This window comes from Thunnus albacares, chromosome 22, assembly GCF_914725855.1.
Source record: "Thunnus albacares chromosome 22, fThuAlb1.1, whole genome shotgun sequence".
NCBI lineage: Eukaryota > Metazoa > Chordata > Actinopteri > Scombriformes > Scombridae > Thunnus > Thunnus albacares.
In genome coordinates, this window is record NC_058127.1 from 3,628,606 (window position 1) to 3,647,991 (window position 19,386).

The 19,386-nt window shown below is 35.5% G+C and overlaps 2 protein-coding genes across 2 annotated transcripts; both read left to right on the forward strand.

Annotated features, from left to right (window-relative positions):
- The first annotated feature begins 1,100 nt into the window (after positions 1 to 1,100).
- On the forward strand, positions 1,101 to 11,158 carry LOC122974447 (type-2 ice-structuring protein-like). The gene is made up of 7 exons (XM_044342479.1): positions 1,101 to 1,114; positions 8,087 to 8,181; positions 8,286 to 8,336; positions 8,695 to 8,804; positions 9,546 to 9,680; positions 9,919 to 10,027; positions 10,949 to 11,158. Exons 2-7 carry the CDS (start codon positions 8,121 to 8,123, stop codon positions 11,014 to 11,016), a joined length of 534 nt encoding a protein of 177 aa, XP_044198414.1. The 5' UTR covers positions 1,101 to 1,114; positions 8,087 to 8,120; the 3' UTR covers positions 11,017 to 11,158.
- A 3,364-nt stretch (positions 11,159 to 14,522) lies between these two features.
- Positions 14,523 to 17,721, forward strand: LOC122974263 (ladderlectin-like). The gene is made up of 6 exons (XM_044342285.1): positions 14,523 to 14,614; positions 14,716 to 14,766; positions 15,125 to 15,234; positions 15,977 to 16,111; positions 16,298 to 16,406; positions 17,332 to 17,721. The coding sequence occupies exons 1-6, from the start codon at positions 14,554 to 14,556 to the stop codon at positions 17,397 to 17,399; spliced, it is 534 nt and encodes a 177-aa protein (XP_044198220.1). The 5' UTR covers positions 14,523 to 14,553; the 3' UTR covers positions 17,400 to 17,721.
- Positions 17,722 to 19,386: the final 1,665 nt, after the last annotated feature.

Sequence of the window (19,386 nt, forward strand, 5' to 3'; positions counted from 1 at the left end):
TTCTTTAACAGACAGAAAATACTCAGTTTTCAGTGTCATTTGGTGCGTCAAACAAGATTTTAGATTATATCTTAGTTTTGAACAGTTACACAGAGGTTACTTTTAGGAAATTGTTGAAGAAATTTCCTGTAAATTAGAAGCACAGTAAAGTAAAGTGTGACCAAAATTGTTCATAGATGCTAATTCATTATAGTTTTATTAAGACACAACTTAATGTACTGATATATTGTTTGACACACAAAACTACACACTGAAAAGTAAGTTTTTACAGTCTGTCAAGAAATTGTTAAGAATAAAAATTTTTTGCAAATTAAAAACAACATATAGATCCGCATATAAACCAAACTTTTCTTTTTCTATTTTTCTTATAATTTGTATCAAATTGCAACAAAGTGTTACATACAAGTTACATACCTGCAAATTACCCAGGAAACCTGTATATATATAAAATTATGGGACCTGTGAAATAGAGTGTAACCATTAAACTTTCAATTTAACCAGTGGTGTATGGTGGTGTCCACACAGGTACAGGTTCTGCACTTAAGGTAAGGTTCTGCTCTTTGTTGGAGGTGGTTAAGGTGACAGCTGTGGCCCAGGAGAGACATGCTCTCCATTGTAGTAGAAATTTATGGAGAGGCCTTTAATTCAAAACTCTACCCAAACTGTACACCACCTATCCAGTTACCAGACACCACCTATCCAGCGGCAGCACAGGATGACTGGATAGGTGGTGTGCAGTTTCACATGGGCTATGTTGGTGTTGGTCAGGACAGGGACAAATACTTTTTCACAGCACTGTAAATTTTTATAATTAAACATGGTCAAAGTTCATCAGAACTGTTTATAGCTTGCAGGTGACAGATTGTCTCCCATTGTCAAGAGTGATCAGTAAACATGAGTGATGCTATTTGAACATCATAAAATCTAGTAACCATTTAGATGTCTTTTATATATTAGACATCTGTTCAATAATACACTATCAAGTGGGGTGCGGCAAGTTGATGTATTTAAACAAATTGTGTGACGCTCAGACAGATAATTCTCTGTATATAAGAGCTGGTCCTTCTCTTGTTCAGCATCTACATTCAGACGGAGGAAAATTATCCAAAAGCAGGTTTGCTTTTCTTCTCTCTCCTCATGCTCTTTTCTTCTATTTGGTTCTCTCTCATCATTCACTAAAGTTTATCTGCTTTAAATATCACTAACATGTCTGTCTCTATACTTATTGAAGGAAAGCGTCATAAGGTCTGCATCATCTCCACCATGAAATTGCTGACCGTGTCTGTACTCGTTTGTTCCATGATGGCTCTGGCTGGAGCTGCTGGTGAGTATCTGACTGAATTTGTGTGTTTTTGTCTTTAGACCTCAATAAATAATAATAATAACCTCTAACTGACATGTTTAACTGTCCAGCTCTTCAAGAAGCAGAGAAAGAGCACGAGGCAGTGGCAAAAATTCAAGAAGGTGAATACATTTATTTATTCAGATCAATATTAGCTTAATATTAACCATTACGGGTCAAATTTGACCCATGTTTACATTTGAGCAGTAAAAACACCAAAAAAACCTTTCTTGAAGTCAGAAATCTTTACGACTTCTCCTAACATCACCCTGAATATACAATTTTTGTTTTATTTTTGTGCAGTTGATACACATTTTTGTACATATAGGATATTTTGGGTAAAATTTGATTTGTGTTTATTCAAAAATTCAAAAGTCACCATTCAAACCTGTTGTAGGGCAGCTACTGTCAGAATGTAAGGGTCAAACTGCATCACACTGTCTAGAAGTTCAAACTTACCCACTTTTTCTCCACCATTTGTGTTCAGAGGAGCATCATGTTGACAACCGGTCAACATATTGTCCCGATGGCTGGACTAAGTACAACATCCGCTGTTTCCTCTTTGTTCCCGAAGCCTTGAGCTGGGCTCAAGCTGAGGTAATCAGGATGATTTGCATTCACTGAAGAACACTTTTATCAAGTTGCAAAGTGTGAAGAGCTATTTTGGGCACACCCACTTCATTTTCTTTAGGTGACTAACAGTTGGAACATTTCTACAGATTGGATTGATATGAAATTCCAGTTGAATCCTCAGTAGAAAAGATGAACAACTGCATTAAATAATATCTGGTAATTTGATAGAAAAAGAAAATCATAGGTACAAAACTGCAAAAATTCAGGGTAGAAGCTAATTACAACTCCCAAGGTGCGTTCAATCACAGAGCCTAAAATTCGGTCACGTGCGCCTCTAACGGCAGGAAGAAGCTAAACATTACAGTGTTGGAAAAAAACGATTTTACAATCTGCAGTGTAAATCGGCTCCTTTCTTTTATGGGTCACTTTTGAGTGAAATCAGCAACTATGGCGTCACATTTTGTTTACAACTTCGACAATAAAACGTTTAAATTAACGCTCTGATTCTCTCCTCTGACTGGCTTCTTCTCCATAGCAACAGCAGCTGAGGCTCATGGGTATTGCCATATCTTTAGCTATCCACCAAAATGACAAAAACATGATTTCTCAGTAACAGAGTTGAAATAATTGAAGCTGGTGGTCACAACATAGACCTATCATATTGTTATAGCATTAGTAGAGTCCTGTGTTTCTGTGTTCAGTGATATTGAGGATATTGTTTAAAGAAAGATTAGCAGCACCTTCCTATTCACAACTCTACTCTGTTGTCTGTTTATCTCCACTATAGAAAAACTGCCTGTCCATGGGTGCACACCTTGCATCGGTTCATGGAACGGAGGAGTACAACGAGATTAAAAGTATGATTGAAGAAAAAACTCATGAGTATCCTGAGACATGGATTGGAGGCTCTGACAGCCAAGAGGTTTGTCACGTATAATTACAAAAGATGTCTAGAGTGGTGTTTACATTTAGATTATCTTTATTTATATGCATCAGTTGTCTTCTATTCTATCTTCTAGGAGGGTGTTTGGCTCTGGAGTGATGGCACACCTTTCATTTTCTCATACTGGTGCAGCGGAGAACCTACTACGCAGCAATGTTTACAGATGAACTACGGAGGTAAACCATGAAATACATTACTTTGCATGAGAGATTATGTACAAGTGCTGTAGATATTAAAGGATGCATGACAAAAACAAGGTAACTTAGTGCTCTGAAATATTGAAAATCCGCTTTCACACATCTCACTGATGACGTTGCAGAATCCCAGGTATTTATAGGTGACCAATAAAAATGGGCGTTTTTGGGGTGCAGAAAGCTCCATCCCAACGAAATTCTGAAACAACCAATCAGATAGCAGCCTCAGGTCACCTGCTTGCCAAAAGTTGAAGGATTTACATACACACTCATTTGGCTGGAGCCCCTCACACAGGAAGTATACAGGATGTATTCAAACAGAAATCAACCAAAAACAATTTGAAACAAATGTTTCATAATTCTACGAGACACAGAGTAAGAATAAACATTTTTATTTCATAGTTATTTTGTAATATATATTTAAGTCATGTTTAACATGAGTCTTTCTTCTCTGGATAATTGGAACAGGGTGATGCTCTGCATTAATGAGCCGCCACTGATTACTAAAGTGTTTACATTAAAACATTAAAACTCAAGGTGCAACCTGTAAATCACTAGTTTGAAACTAGTAGTTTCTAAGAATATAGAAAGGACTTTAAGATTGTCTTGTTTAAACCAGAGAGCAGGCAGGCACATTAGCAATTAAATGTTCAATTAGAAAGCATTTGGAAAGTCTGGCATTTTTAGCGCCTGACTTAAAACTGGATAAAAAGTCAATATATCACAGCTTCTGGTAGACAACCACAACACTGATACATGCACAAAGGGGAAATTATACCATTGACAGGCAACCGAATGAAACAGACCATTACCCTGATTAAAATTATGGATTTCTCTGGGTTTGAACATTGTGTGAAACATTTGGGATGACATAAGTACACAATTCAACAAGATACATAACATAGGTCTAGACGTTAATCTAATCTACATCTGCATCAAAACATTATATCATATGATTAACAAGAATGCTGACATCCTGTGTTTTTAATAATTGCAGGTGACAAATGCTGGGATGATACATATTGTGATACTGCCCTGCCATCTGTCTGTGCCAAGAAAATCTGATGATTCCTGAGCAGATAAGAGAGGCATGAAACACCTGTGAGAAGCACAAACATTAGTGGATATGTGTTTGTGTTTATGGTCACAAGTTAATCTGTCATTTTATCATCAGTCTCATATATAACCTGATAGCTTTATAACTAATTTTTCATTTATTTCTATCTTGCTATCACTGTAAAGCTACTTAAGGAAGGAAGCAACAAGTGACACAAACGGGAGCTGGATTGTCTTTTAGGTCTTGTGCCAAACTGAATGTGTTATGAAAAGAATGCTTTTTCTTACTCTGGAGATTGAACTGTTCTGTCTCATATTGTGCAAAAATCAAAGACTCAAGCATGAAACAAGCTGGTTTGTAATTCTATTTAAAATCTGACAATTATTATCACAGGTATCACACTCAGATCAACATCTACACTGTAAAATATCATTCAGGGATTTAGTGGAATTAACTAATTTTGTCCTTAACTTTACTTAAATATGTATGTTTTATAATTTCAAGTTAATTAAACCTAAAATACATTTTTTTGTAATTCAGTACTGAAAAATACTACTTGAACTGATTAACTAGGAACTGGCCTGCTGCTACTGTGTCCAGTAAGAACTCAGCCAGAGATGTTGAAGTTAAATCCAGGATGTTTATTTAGAACCAGCTGAATTGGCAGATGATGTGTGGTTATTCTGCAATATACATATTAAAACTTAAAGCACATGAGAGGTATAGTATATTAAACTATGTTAAATATAGTTAAAAATAATGATAAGCAAACTATCAATAGCTCAAAAAAATCTATAAGAAATATATAAAATATATGATATTTATGACTCCCAACACCAATGGAGGTAAAAGGAATTAAGTTGAAAATGTTCTTCAGTGACACGTGTGAGTGATGAAAGATAATTTGTGGCATTCACCGATTAAGGAAAAGAAAAAGAAAATATTCTTGCATCTAAAGTCTGTTACTCCACCGACCTCACTGCGAGCAATTTTCATTAGAACTACTTTCTATTAAAGAAAATGGTCCCTAAAGTGACAGCATGTCACCTTTTGGTTTATCAGGAGTTACAAGTGCAAAGACAGTGCTGTTTAAGTTCTTTAAAGGACAGGTTCACAATTTTTTAAGTGTGTCTTAAAACAACAGTCAGGAGCTCAAATGAACATTGAAACATGTTTTTCTTGCTGTAATCATTCCTCCTGTTCATACTGACCATTAGAAGATCCTTTCATAATGCACTTACAATGGAAGTGATGGAGGACAAAATCCACAGTCCTCCTTCTGTACAAAAATGTATTTAAAAGTTGATCTGAAGCTAATATGAAGCTTCAGCGTCCAAATCAGTCAAATCAAGTAGATATTTTTCAACATTACAGTGTTTTTGTTACTATACTTCCACCACAGCTCAACAGGGAAACATATCGGCATATAACCTCATATTAGCTTCAGATAAACATTTAAAAACATTTTAGCTCAAATTAATGGTTGTGGGTTTTGCTCCCATTACTACATTGTAAATGCATTATGAAGGAATCTTGTAATGGTCAGTATGAACAGGAGGAGTGATTACAGCAAGAAAAACATATTTCAATGTTCATTTGGGTACTCATTTTTGAGTTGCACAAACTTAACTCCATTAACTTCCGATGCCATCTAAAACCTTCAAGAAATGAATCCCAATCTACCTCCATGCATAGATGCAGCTAGAGGACTGTGAGAAGTTATAGCTGTGTGTCATTTTGGTGGACTAACCCTTCAACCTCCTCTGTGGAGCCAATTAGAGGCCAACAGCTTCCAGGTTTCTTTATATTTATCTAATGCCGACTCACTTCTCTAGAGATTCTTATTAAAAGTGGGGCAGATCCAAAACCATCCAACAAGAAAGCCACTTGTCAAAACAGAAAGTCAGCACTGAGTCACACCATCAGGATGTAACATGTCTGTCTCTATACTTATTGAAGGAAAGCGTCATATAAGGTCTGCATCATCTCCACCATGAAGTTGCTGACCGTTTCTGTACTCGTTTGTTCCATGATGGTTCTGGCTGGAGCTGCTGGTGAGTATCTGACTGAATTTGTGTGTTTTTGACTGACATCAATAAATAATAATAAAAATAATAATAATAACCTCTAACTGACATGTTTAACTGTCCAGCTCTTCAAGAAGCAGAGAAAGAGCACGAGGCAGTGGCAAAAATTCAAGAAGGTGAATACAATTATTTATTCAGATTAATATTGATACACATTTTGTACATAGGGGATGTTCTGGGTTAAATTTAATCTGTGTTTATTCAGAAATCACCATTCAAAAATGTTGTAGGGTAGCTACTGTCAGAATGTAAGGGTTAAAGTGCATCACACTCTGTCTGGAAGTTACCCACTTTTCTCCACCATTTCAGTTCAGAGGAGCATCATGTTGACAAGAGGTCAACATCTTGTCCCTATGGCTGGACTAAGTACCACGGCTGCTGTTTCCTCTACGTTCCTTGAGCTTTAAGCTGGGCTCAAGTTAGGTAATTGGGATGATCTGCATTCACTGAAGTACACTTCAACATTTTCTTTGTTTATTCTGTTTGTTTTGACTTGCACACTTGGTAACTTCCTCATCTAACTTTAGTGTCGTCTAATTAATCACATTGTTATTTCTTCTGGGCAGCTTTATCAAGTTGCAAAGTGTGAATAGCTATTTTTGGCGCATCTGGTCCATTTTCCCCATAGACAACATTAAGTCACTAAGAGTTGGAACATTTCCACAGATTGGATCAATATGAAACTCTTCCAGTTGAATCATTAGTAGAAAAGATAATATATCTAAAATAATCTTAAATAATATCTGGTACTTTGATGAAAAAAAAATCAAAGGTACAAAACTGCAAAACTTCAAGGTCGAAAATAATTATGACTCCCAAGTGCATCCAATCCACTGTAAAATCTAACAGTACATCTTAATAAAAGAAGTAAGGTAAAATAACTTAATCTTGGAAAAAAGTTGGAGTCACTCATTCTCATGAATTTAACATAACTCAATGAATTGTTGAAGGAACTCAGTTGTTTTGAGTGCAATTAAATTTTTGGAGCATTTTGGGTATTGGTAATATAATTCCATTTTGTTCAATTGACTCATTTTCTTAAAGTTGACTTTACATCATTACAAAAATGTATGCCCTGCCAATGGGCAGCTATAATGCTGAGTATGGTTTTGGATGTTTTGATTTTTTTTTTTTTTTTTCAGTTTATAAATCATCATATTGTACCAAAGTAAACCAAAGAATGGATTCAAATGATTCTTTATCATTATTGCAATCATCTCCCAAAGTGTAAAGATTTGATGTTAGTTTCATCAAAAAAGTATTACAATCAATCAATTTTGATAATTCATTAATAATGTAAGTACATTTTCAAGGCCATTATTTTATGTTTCTAGCTTCTCAAATTTTATAATTTTTTGCTTTTTCTTGTCCAATAAGAAAATTGAATATTTTGGGTTTTGGACTGTTGTTAGGACAAACAAGGCATCTGATGATATCACCAAACAATTAAAATAAAAATCAGCAGATTTATTGAAAATAGTCATTAATTGCCCACCTAAACTTTGTTCGCTCTCCATTTGTATTTGGGCAACCCAGTTAGTTACATCCAGAATGCAAACAGTGAACCTACAGTTCACTTTGTCATCTTTACGCCATGGTACTGAAAAACAGGGAGGCATGACCGTTTCGGACCAGTTCGCACTAGATGAAAAGACTAATATTTACTTTAAACAAACTATATGATGGATGGACAGATGATTCTCTGTATATAAGAGCTGGTCCTTCTCTTGTTCAGCATCTACACTCAGACGGAGGAAAATTATCCAAAGGCAGGTTTGCTTTGCTTCTCTCTCTTCACACTCTTTTCTTCTATTTGGTTCTCTCTCATCATTCACTAAAGTTTATCTGCTTTAAATATCACTAACATGTCTGTCTCTATACTTATTAAAGGAAAGCATCATATAAGGTCTGCATCATCTCCACCATGAAGTTGCTGACCGTGTCTGTACTCGTTTGTTCCATGATGGCTCTGGCTGGAGCTGCTGGTGAGTATCTGACTGAATTTGTGTGTTTTTGTCTTTAGACCTCAATAAATAATAATAATAATAATATTAATAATAACCTCTAACTGATGTCTTTATCTGTCCAGCTCTTCAAGAAGCAGAGAAAGACAACGAGACAGAGGCAATAATTCAAGAAGGTGAATACATTTATTTATTCAGATTAATATTAGCTGAATGAACACTTACAGATCAAATTTGACCCATGTTTACATTTGAGAGCATTAAAAACACCACAAACATCTTTCTTTTAACCAGAAATGTTTTTCTTAACATGACCCTGAATATACAAAATTGGAAATATTTTTTATGCAGCTGATACATATTTCTGTACATAGATGATTTTCTGGGTTAAATTTGATCCGTGTTTATTCAAAAATTCTAAAATCACTATTCAAACATGTTGTAGGATAGCTACTGTCAGAATGTAAGGGTTTAAGTGCATCACACTGTCTGGAGAGTCAATGTGACCCACTTTTCTCCACCATTTGTGTTCAGAGGAGCATCGTGTTGACAAGAGGTCAACATCTTGTCCCTCCCACTGGACTGAGTACAACGGCCGCTGTTTCCTCTACGTTCCTCGAACCTTGACCTGGGCTCAAGCTGAGGTAATCGAGACGATTTGTATTCACTGAAGAACACTTCAACATTTTCTTTGACTTGCACACTTGGTAACTTCCTCATCTAACTTTAGTGTTCTCTTATTACTCATGTTATTATTTTTTCTGGGCAGCTTTATCAAGTTGCAAAGTATTTTGGGCGCACCCACTTCATTCTCCCCATAGACAATGTTAGGTGACTAACAGTTGGAACATTTCTACAGATTAGACTCTTCCAGTTGAATCATCAGTAGACAAGATGAACAGCTGCATTAGATAATATCTGGTACTTTGATTTAAAAAAAAAAAAGAAAGAAAGAAAATCGAAGGTACAAAACTACAATCTGCAGTGTAAATCGGCTCTTTTTTTCTCTGGGTCACTTTTGAGTGAATTCTGCAACAATGGCATCACGTTTTGTTTGCAACTTCGACAACAAAGGGTTTTAAATTTATTAACGCAGTGATCCTCATTTCTGACTGGCTTCTTCTCCATAGCAACAGCAGCTGAGGCTCATGGGTATTGTCATATCTTTAGCTGTCCACCAAAATGAGAGACAAAACACGATTTCTCAGTAACAGAGTTGAAATAATTGAAGCTGGTGGTCACAACATAGACCTATCGTATTGTTATAACACCAGTAGAGTCCTGTGTTTCTGTGTTCAGTGATATTGAGGATATTGTTTAAAGAAAGATTAGCAGCACCTTCCTATTCACATTTGTACTCTTTTGTCTGTTTATCTCCACTGTAGAAAAACTGCCAGTCCAAGGGTGCAAACCTTGCATCGATTCATGGAACTCGGGAGTACAACCAGATTAAAAGGATAATATCAGATAGAACTCATGGGTCTCCTGAGACATGGATTGGAGGCTCTGACAGCCATGGGGTATGTCACATATAATAACAAAAGATGTCTTATGAGCTTAAAAGTTCATTCTTGACTTTTGAAATTGTACTTTGACACCCATTGTCTGAGGAAGGCCCGAAATGTGGCTAAAAGCTTTGGAAATATCAAGTAAATAGACCTTGTAATAAGAATATCAAACCTTTTGGTATTTAGAGTGGTGTTTACATTAGGTTATCTTTATTTATATGCATCAATTGTCTTCTATTCGATCTTCTAGGAGGGTGTTTGGCTCTGGAGTGATGGCACACCTTTCGCCTACTCATACTGGTGCAGAGGAGAGCCTAATGACTACTGGAACCAGGACTGTATTCAGATGAACTACTCAGGTAAACCATAAAATACATTACTTTGCATGAGAGAATTATGTAATTATGTAGAATTATGTAATTATGTAAGTGGTGTAAGAAAGGACGCATGACAAAAACAAGGTGACTTCATGAAAAACTAAAAATGTGCCTGCATGGACATTTCATTGATGATGTTGCTGGAAAACCTGTGTGTCCATAGGCTCTATAGGCTCAGCTTGTTTCTCTGATAACTTAAGATCCAGACGTCCAATGATTAAAATCCTTCATCCGGTTAAAAGCTGTAGTTAAAAACAACCAAGATCTAAAAAGTGTATCATTAAAATGTGGCTTAAAACTGAGTAAAAAGTCAATTTATGACTTTCAGTTTCTTGTGGACAACCACAATGCTGACACATGCACAAAGGGGAAATTACATCACTAACAGGTGACCAAATGAAACAGACCATTACATTGATTAAAATTACGGATTTGTCTGGGTTTGAATATTGTTGGAAACATTTGGGATTACATACGCACACAACTTAACAAAATATATAACATAGGTCTAGTCATTTTTAGACATTTTAATGCGGAAAAGTTACATATTATACCTTTCAGGTGTGTTATCCTAGTAGTTAATCTAATGTAGCCTGGAGCTGCTAGCCTCCAGCAGAGATGAGGAGCAGCTACATGGGTCTGGTAACCTCACTTCTTTCTAACTCCACACCCCCACACTTGTAGTATTCAGCCCCAACAGACAATTTATCAGATGTCACACAGCTCCCTCTGGAGCCACAAAAGGCATATATGACTTTTTTCATCAACCTGGAAACAGACTTTGATGTGGAAAATCAGCTGAGTTCCCCTTTAAGAAATGATAATCTAATCTACATCTGCATCAAAATATTACATGATATGATTGACAATCATGCTGACGTCCTGTGTTTTTAATAATTGCAGGTGACAATTGCTGGGATGATTTATGGTGTGATGCTCGCCGGCCATCTGTCTGTGCCAAGAAAATCTGATGATTCCTGAGCAGATAAGAGAGGCATGAAATACCTGTGAAAAGCACAAAAATTAGTGGATATGTGTGTGTTTATTGTCACAAGTTAATGTGTCATTTTATCATCAGTCTCATATATAACCTAACAGCTTTATAAATCATTTTTCATCTTTCTTTCTATCTTGCTATCACTGTAAAACTACTTAAGGAAGGAAGCAACAAGTGACACAAACGGGAGCTGGATTGTCTTTTAGGTCTTGTGCCAAACTGAATATGTTATGAAAAGAATGCTTTTTCTTACTCTGGAGATTGAACTGTTCTGTCTCATATTGTGCAAATTAAAGACACAAGCATGAAACAAGCTGGTTTGTAATTCTATTTTAAATGGAACAATTATTATGGGTATCACAGTCAGATCAACATCTACACTGTAAAATATCATTCAGAGATTTAGTGGAATTAACTAATTTTGTCCTTAACTTTACTTAAATATGTATGTTTTATAGTTTCAAGTTAATTAAACCTAAAATACATTTAAAAAAAAATTTGGTACTGAAAAATAGTACTTGAACTGATTAACTAGGAACTGGCCTGCTGTTACTGTGTCCAGTAAGAACTCAGCCAGAGATGTTGAAGTTAAATCCAGGATGTTTATTTAGAACCAGCTGAATTGGCAGATGATGTGTGGTTATTCTGCAATATACACATTAAAATTTAAAGCACATGAGAGGTATAGTATATTAAACTATATTAAATATAGTTAAAAAATAATGATAAGCAAACTACCAATAGCTCAAAAATCTGTAAGAAATATACATAATACATAATATTCCTGACTCCCCATGCCTAAAAGGAATTGAGTTGAAAATTTACAGAGATGTTCTTCAGTGACACGTGTGAGTGACTAAAGATAATTTGTGGCATTCACCGATTAAGGAAAAGAAAAAGAAAATATTCTTGCATCTAAAGTCTGTTACTCCACCGACCTCACTGCGAGCAATTTTCATTAGAACTACTTTCTATTAAAGAAAATGGTCCCTAAAGTGACAGCATGTCACCTTTTGGTTTATCAAGAGTTACAAGTGCAAAGACAGTGCTGTTTAAGTTCTTTAAAGGACAGGTTCACAATTTTTTAAGTGTGTCTTAAAACAACAGTCAGGAGCTCAAATGAACATTGAAAGATGTTTTTCTTGCTGTAATTATTCCTCCTGTTCATACTGACCATTAGAAGATCCCTTCATAATGCACTTACAATAGAAGTGATGGAGGACAAAATCCACAGTCCTCCTTCTGTACAAAAATATATTTAAAAGTTGATCTGAAGCTAATATGAAGCTTCAGCGTCCAAATGAATCAAATCAAGTAGATATTTTTCAACATTACAATGTTTTTGTTACTATACTTCCACCACAGCTCAACAGGAAAACATATTGGCATATAACCTCATATTAGCTTCAGATAAACATTTAAATACATTTTAGCTCAAATTAATGGTTGTGGGTTTTGCTCCCATCACTACATTGTAAGTGCATTATGAAGGAATCTTGTAATGGTCAGTATGAACAGGAGGAGTGATTACAGCAAGAAAAACATGTTTCAATGTTCATTTGGGCACTCATTTTTGAGTTGCACAAACTTAACTCCATTAATTTCCAACGCCATCTAAAACCTTCAAGAAATGAATCCCAATCTACTTCCATGCATAGATGCAGCTAGAGGACTGTGAGAAGTTATAGCTGTGTGTCATTTTGGTGGACTAACCCTTCAACCTCCTATGTGTAGCCAATTAGAGGCCAACAGCTTCCAGGCTCCTTTATATTTATCTAATGCCGACTCACTTCTCTGGAAATTCTTACTAAAAGTGGGGCAGATCCAAAACCATCCAATAAGAAAGCTACTTGTCAAAACAGAAAGTCAGCACTGAGCTACATCATCAGGGTGTAACATGTCTGTCTCTATACTTATTGAAGGAAAGCGTCATATAAGGTCTGCATCATCTCCACCATGAAGTTGCTGACCGGGTCTGTACTCGTTTGTTCCATGATGGTTCTGGCTGGTCCAAGGACCAATACTAAGTAAATACATTTTAGTAGAAAAACTGAACTCTTTGTTTATTCTGTTTGTTTTGACTTGCACACTTGGTAACTTCCTCATCTAACTTTAGTGTCATCTCAGTACTCACCTTGTTATTTTTTCTGAGCAGCTTTATCAAGTTGCAAAGTGTGAAGAGCTATTTTGGGCGCATCTGGTCCATTTTCCCCATAGACAACATTAGGTCACTAACAGTTGGAACATTTCTACAGATTGGATTGACATGGAACTCTTCCAGTTGAATCATTAGTAGAAAAGATGAACAACTGCATTAGATAATATCTGCTACTTTGATGGAAAAAACAATCAAAGGTACAAACTGCAAAACTTCAGGGTCGAAACTAATTATGAATCCCAAGTGCATCCAATCCACTATAATGCCTAACAGTAAATCTTAATAAAGAAGTAGCTTAAAATAACTTAATCTTGGAAAAAAGTTGGAGTCACTCATTTTCGTGAATTTAACATAACTCAAAATTGAATTGTTGAAGGAACTCAGTTGTTTTGAGTGCAATTAAATTTTTGGAGCATTTTGGGTATTGGTAATATAATTCCATTTTGTTCAATTGACTCATTTTCTTAAAGTTGACTTTACATCGTTACAAAAATGTATGCCCTGCCAATGGGCAGCTATAATGCTGAGTATGGTTTTGGATGTTTTGATTTTAGTTTTTTTTTTCAGTTTATAAATCATCATATTGTACCAAAGTAAACCAAAGAATGGTTCCAAGGATTCTTTATCATTATTGTAATCATCTCCCAAAGTGTAAAGATTTGATGTTAGTTGCATTAAAAAAGTATTACAATAAATCAATTTTGATAATTCATTAATAATGTAAGTACATTTTCAAGGCCATTATTTTATGTTTCTAGCTTCTCAAATTTTATAATTTTTTGCTTTTTCTTGTCTAATAAGAAAATTTAATATTTTGGGTTTTGGACTGTTGTTAGGACAAACAAGGCATCTGATGATATCACCAAACAATTAAAATAAAAATCAGCAGATTTATTGAAAATAGTCATTAATTGCCCACCTAAACGTTATTCACTCTCCATTTGTATTTGGGCAACCCAGTTAGTTACATCCTGTCCAGAATACAAACAGTGAACCTGCAGTTCACTTTGTCATCTTTACGCCATGGTACTGAGAAACAGGGAGGCATGACCGTTTCGGCCCAGTTTGCACTGGATGAAAAGACTAATATTTACTTTAAACAAACTATGTGATGGATGGATAGATGATTCTCTGTATATAAGAGCCGGTCCTTCTCTTGTTCAGCATCTACACTCAGACGGAGGAAAATTATCCAAAGGCAGGTTTGCTTTGCTTCTCTCTCTTCACGCTCTTTTCTTCTATTTGGTTCTCTCTCATCATTCACTAAAGTTTATCTGCTTTAAATATCACTAACATGTCTGTCTCTATACTTATTGAAGGAAAGCATCATATAAGGTCTGCATCATCTCCACCATGAAGTTGCTGACCGTGTCTGTACTCATTTGTTCCATGATGGCTCTGGCTGGAGCTGCTGGTGAGTATCTGACTGAATTTGTGTGTTTTTGTCTTTAGACCTCAATAAATAATAATAAAAATAATAATAATAACCTCTAACTGACATGTTTAACTGTCCAGCTCTTCAAGAAGCAGAGAAAGACAACGAGACAGAGGCAATAATTCAAGAAGGTGAATACATTTATTTATTCAGATTAATATTAGCTGAATGAACACTTACAGATCAAATTTGACCCATGTTTACATTTGAGAGCATTAAAAACACCACAAACATCTTTCTTTTAGCCAGAAATGTTTTTCTTAACATGACCCTGAATATACAAAATTGGAAATATTTTTTATGCAGCTGATACATATTTCTGTACATAGATGATTTTCTGGGTTAAATTTGATCCGTGTTTATTCAAAAATTCTAAAATCACTATTCAAACATGTTGTAGGATAGCTACTGTCAGAATGTAAGGGTTTAAGTGCATCACACTGTCTGGAGAGTCAATGTGACCCACTTTTCTCCACCATTTGTGTTCAGAGGAGCATCGTGTTGACAAGAGGTCAACATCTTGTCCCTCCCACTGGACTGAGTACAACGGCCGCTGTTTCCTCTACGTTCCTCGAACCTTGACCTGGGCTCAAGCTGAGGTAATCGAGACGATTTGTATTCACTGAAGAACACTTCAACATTTTCTTTGACTTGCACACTTGGTAACTTCCTCATCTAACTTTAGTGTTCTCTTATTACTCATGTTATTATTTTTTCTGGGCAGCTTTATCAAGTTGCAAAGTATTTTGGGCGCACCCACTTCATTCTCCCCATAGACAATGTTAGGTGACTAACAGTTGGAACATTTCTACAGATTAGACTCTTCCAGTTGAATCATCAGTAGACAAGATGAACAGCTGCATTAGATAATATCTGGTACTTTGATTTAAAAAAAAAAAAAGAAAGAAAGAAAATCGAAGGTACAAAACTACAATCTGCAGTGTAAATCGGCTCTTTTTTTCTCTGGGTCACTTTTGAGTGAATTCTGCAACAATGGCATCACTTTTTGTTTGCAACTTCGACAACAAAGGGTTTTAAATTTATTAACGCAGTGATCCTCATTTCTGACTGGCTTCTTCTCCATAGCAACAGCAGCTGAGGCTCATGGGTATTGTCATATCTTTAGCTGTCCACCAAAATGAGAGACAAAACATGATTTCTCAGTAACAGAGTTGAAATAATTGAAGCTGGTGGTCACAACATAGACCTATCATATTGTTATAACACCAGTAGAGTCCTGTGTTTCTGTGTTCAGTGATATTGAGGATATTGTTTAAAGAAAGATTAGCAGCACCTTCCTATTCACATCTCTACTCTGTTCTCTGTTTATCTCCACTGTAGAAAAACTGCCTGTCCAAGGGTGCAAACCTTGCATCGATTCATGGAACTCGGGAGTACAACCAGATTAAAAGGATAATATCAGATAGAACTCATAGCTCTCCTGAGACATGGATTGGAGGCTCTGACAGCCAAGAGGTATGTCACGTATAATAACAAGAGATGTCTTATGAGCTTGAAAGTTCATTCTTGACTTCAAGTTACTTGATATCAAGTAAATAGACCTTGTAATAAGAATATCAAACCTTTTGGTATTTAGAGTGGTGTTAACATTTAGATTATCTTTATTTATATGCATCAATTGTCTTCTATTCGATCTTCTAGGAGCGTGTTTGGCTCTGGAGTGATGGCACACCTTTCGCCTTCTCATACTGGTGCAGAGGAGAGCCTAATAACTACGGGAACCAGCACTGTATTCAGATGAACTTCGGAGGTAAACCATAAAATACATTACTTTGCATGAGAGAATTATGTAATTATGTAGAATTATGTAATTATGTAAGTGGTGTAGATAAGAAAGGACGCATAACAAAAACAAGGTGACTTCATGAAAAACTAAAAATGTGCCTGCATGGACATTTCATTGATGATGTTGCTGGAAAACCTGTGTGTCCATAGGCTCTATAGGCTCAGCTTGTTTCTCTGATAACTTAAGATCCAGACGTCCAATGATTAAAATCCTTCATCCGGTTAAAAGCTATAGTTAAAAACAACCAAGATCTAAAAAGTGTATCATTAAAATGTGTCTTAAAACTGAGTAAAAAATCCATTTATGACTTTCAGTTTCTTGTGGACAACCACAATGCTGACACATGCACAAAGGGGAAATTACATCATTAACAGGTGACAAAATGAAACAGACCATTACATTGATTAAAATTACGGATTTGTCTGGGTTTGAATATTGTTGGAAACATTTGGGATTACATACGTACACAACTTAACAAAATATATAACATAGGTCTAGTCATTTTTAGACATTTTAATGCAGAAAAGTTACATATTATACCTTTCAGGTGTGTTATCCTAGTAGTTAATCTAATGTAGCCTGGAGCTGCTAGCCTCCAGCAGAGATGAGGAGCAGCTACATGGGTCTGGTAACCTCACTTCTTTCTAACTCCACACCCCCACACTTGTAGTATTCAGCCCCAACAGACAATTTATCAGATGTCACACAGCTTCCTCTGGAGCCACAAAAGGCTTATATGACTTTTTTCATCAACCTGGAAACAGACTTTGATGTGGAAAATCAGCTGAGTTCCCCTTTAAGAAATGATAATCTAATCTACATCTGCATCAAAATATTACATGATATGATTGACAATCATGCTGACGTCCTGTGTTTTTAATAATTGCAGGTAACAATTGCTGGGATGATTTTCAGTGTCATGCTCGCCGGTCATCTGTCTGTGCCAAGAAAATCTGATGATTCCTGGGCAGATAAGAGAGGCATGAAATACCTGTGAAAAGCACAAACATTAGTGGATATGTGTTTGTGTTTATTGTCACAAGTTAATCTGTCATTTTATCATCAGTCTCATATATAACCTTACAGCTTTATAAATCATTTTTCATCTTTATTTCTATCTTGCTATCACTGTAAAGCTACTTAAGGAAGGAAGCAACAAGTGACACAAACGGGAGCTGGATTGTCTTTTAGGTCTTGTGCCAAACTGAATGTGTTATGAAAAGAATGCTTTTTCTTACTCTGGAGATTGAACTGTTCTGTCTCATATTGTGCAAATTAAAGATGCAAGCATGAAACAAGCTGGTTTGTAATTCTATTTTAAATGGAACAATTATTATGGGTATCACACTCAGATCAACATCTACACTGTAAAATATCATTTAGAGATTTAGTGGAATTAAGTAATTTTGTCCTTAACTTTACTTAAATATGTATGTTTTATAATTTCAAGTTAATTAAACCTAACATACATTAAAAAAACAAAAATTGGTACTGAAAAATAGTACTTGAACTGATTAACTAGGAACTGGCCTGCTGTTACTGTGTCCAGTAAGAACTCAACCAGAGATGTTGAAGTTAAATCCAGGATGTTTATTTAGAACCAGCTGAATTGGCAGATGATGTGTGGTTATTCTGCAATATACACATTAAAACTTAACATAGTTTAATATACTATATATTAAGTATAGTTTAAAGATAATGATAAGCAAACTACCAATAGCACAAAAAAATCTGTAAGAAATATATCAAATATATGATATTTATGACTCCCAACACCAATGGAAGTAAAAGGAATTAAGTTGAAAATGTTCTTCAGTGACACGTGTGAGTGATTAAAGATAATTTGTGGCATTCACCAATTAAGGAAAAGAAAAAGAAAATATTCTTGCATGCAAAGTCTGTTACTCCACCGACCTCACTGCAAGCAATTTTCATTAGAACTACTTTCTATTAAAGAAAATGGTCCCTAAAGTGACAGCATGTCATCTTTTGGTTTATCAAGAGTTACAAGTGCAAAGACAGTGCTGTTTAAGTTCTTTAAAGGACAGGTTCACAATTTTTTAAGTGTGTCTTAAAACAACAGTCAGGAGCTCAAATGAACATTGAAGCTAATATGAGGTTATATGCCAATATGTTTCCCTGTTGAGCTGTGGTGGAAGTATAGTAACAAAAACACTGTAATGTTGAAAGATATCTACTTGATTTGACTCATTTGGACGCTGAAGTTTAATTTTAGCTTCAGATAAACTTTTAAATATATTTTTGTACAGAAGGAGGACTGTGGATTTTGTCCTCCATCACTTCCATTGTAAGTGCATTATGAAGGAATCTTGTAATGGTCAGTATGAACAGGAGGAGTGAGTACAGCAAGAAAAACATGTTTCTTAACTTAACTCCATTAACCTCCAACGCCATCTAAAACCTTTAAGAAATTAATCCCAATCTACCTCCATGCATAGATGCAGCTAGAGGACTGTGAGAAGTTATAGTTGTGTGTCATTTTGGTGGACTAACTCTTCAGCCTCCTCTGTGGAGCCAATTAGAGGCCAACAGCTTCCAGGCTCCTTTATATTTATCTAATGCCTACTCACTTCTCTGGAAATTCTTACTAAAAGTGGAGCAGATCCAAAACCATCCAATAAGAAAGCCACTTGTCAAAACACAAAGTCAGCACTGAGTCACACCATCCAAGGACCAATACTAAGTAAATATATTTTAGTAGTAATAATATGAAAGTATTAATTCATATGTGATATAAATTGATATGTATAGTTTATAAGTAAATGAATTAAATGGGTAATGCTTTATTTTTCAGATCGCTTATTTTATATTAATTTCCTGGACATTTTCAGAGTAACTTCCTGGTATGTAATGGGTAATTTTTAGGGCATTTTACAGAAAAGGTGGTGCAGTTTGTTACAAATTATAAGAAAAAATAGAAAAA

Excerpts from the sequence above, each read along its gene's own strand:
- LOC122974263 (XM_044342285.1), top strand. The coding sequence starts at position 14,554 with ATGAAGTTGCTGACCGTGTCTGTACTCATTTGTTCCATGATGGCTCTG. Across the intron at positions 14,615-14,715 it reads GGCTCTGGCTGGAGCTGCTG|CTCTTCAAGAAGCAGAGAAA; the intron begins GTGAGTATCTGA and ends TTAACTGTCCAG. Across the intron at positions 16,407-17,331 it reads TATTCAGATGAACTTCGGAG|GTAACAATTGCTGGGATGAT; the intron begins GTAAACCATAAA and ends TAATAATTGCAG.
- LOC122974447 (XM_044342479.1), top strand. The coding sequence starts at position 8,121 with ATGAAGTTGCTGACCGTGTCTGTACTCGTTTGTTCCATGATGGCTCTG. Across the intron at positions 8,337-8,694 it reads AGAGGCAATAATTCAAGAAG|AGGAGCATCGTGTTGACAAG; the intron begins GTGAATACATTT and ends ATTTGTGTTCAG. Across the intron at positions 8,805-9,545 it reads TGACCTGGGCTCAAGCTGAG|AAAAACTGCCAGTCCAAGGG; the intron begins GTAATCGAGACG and ends TCTCCACTGTAG.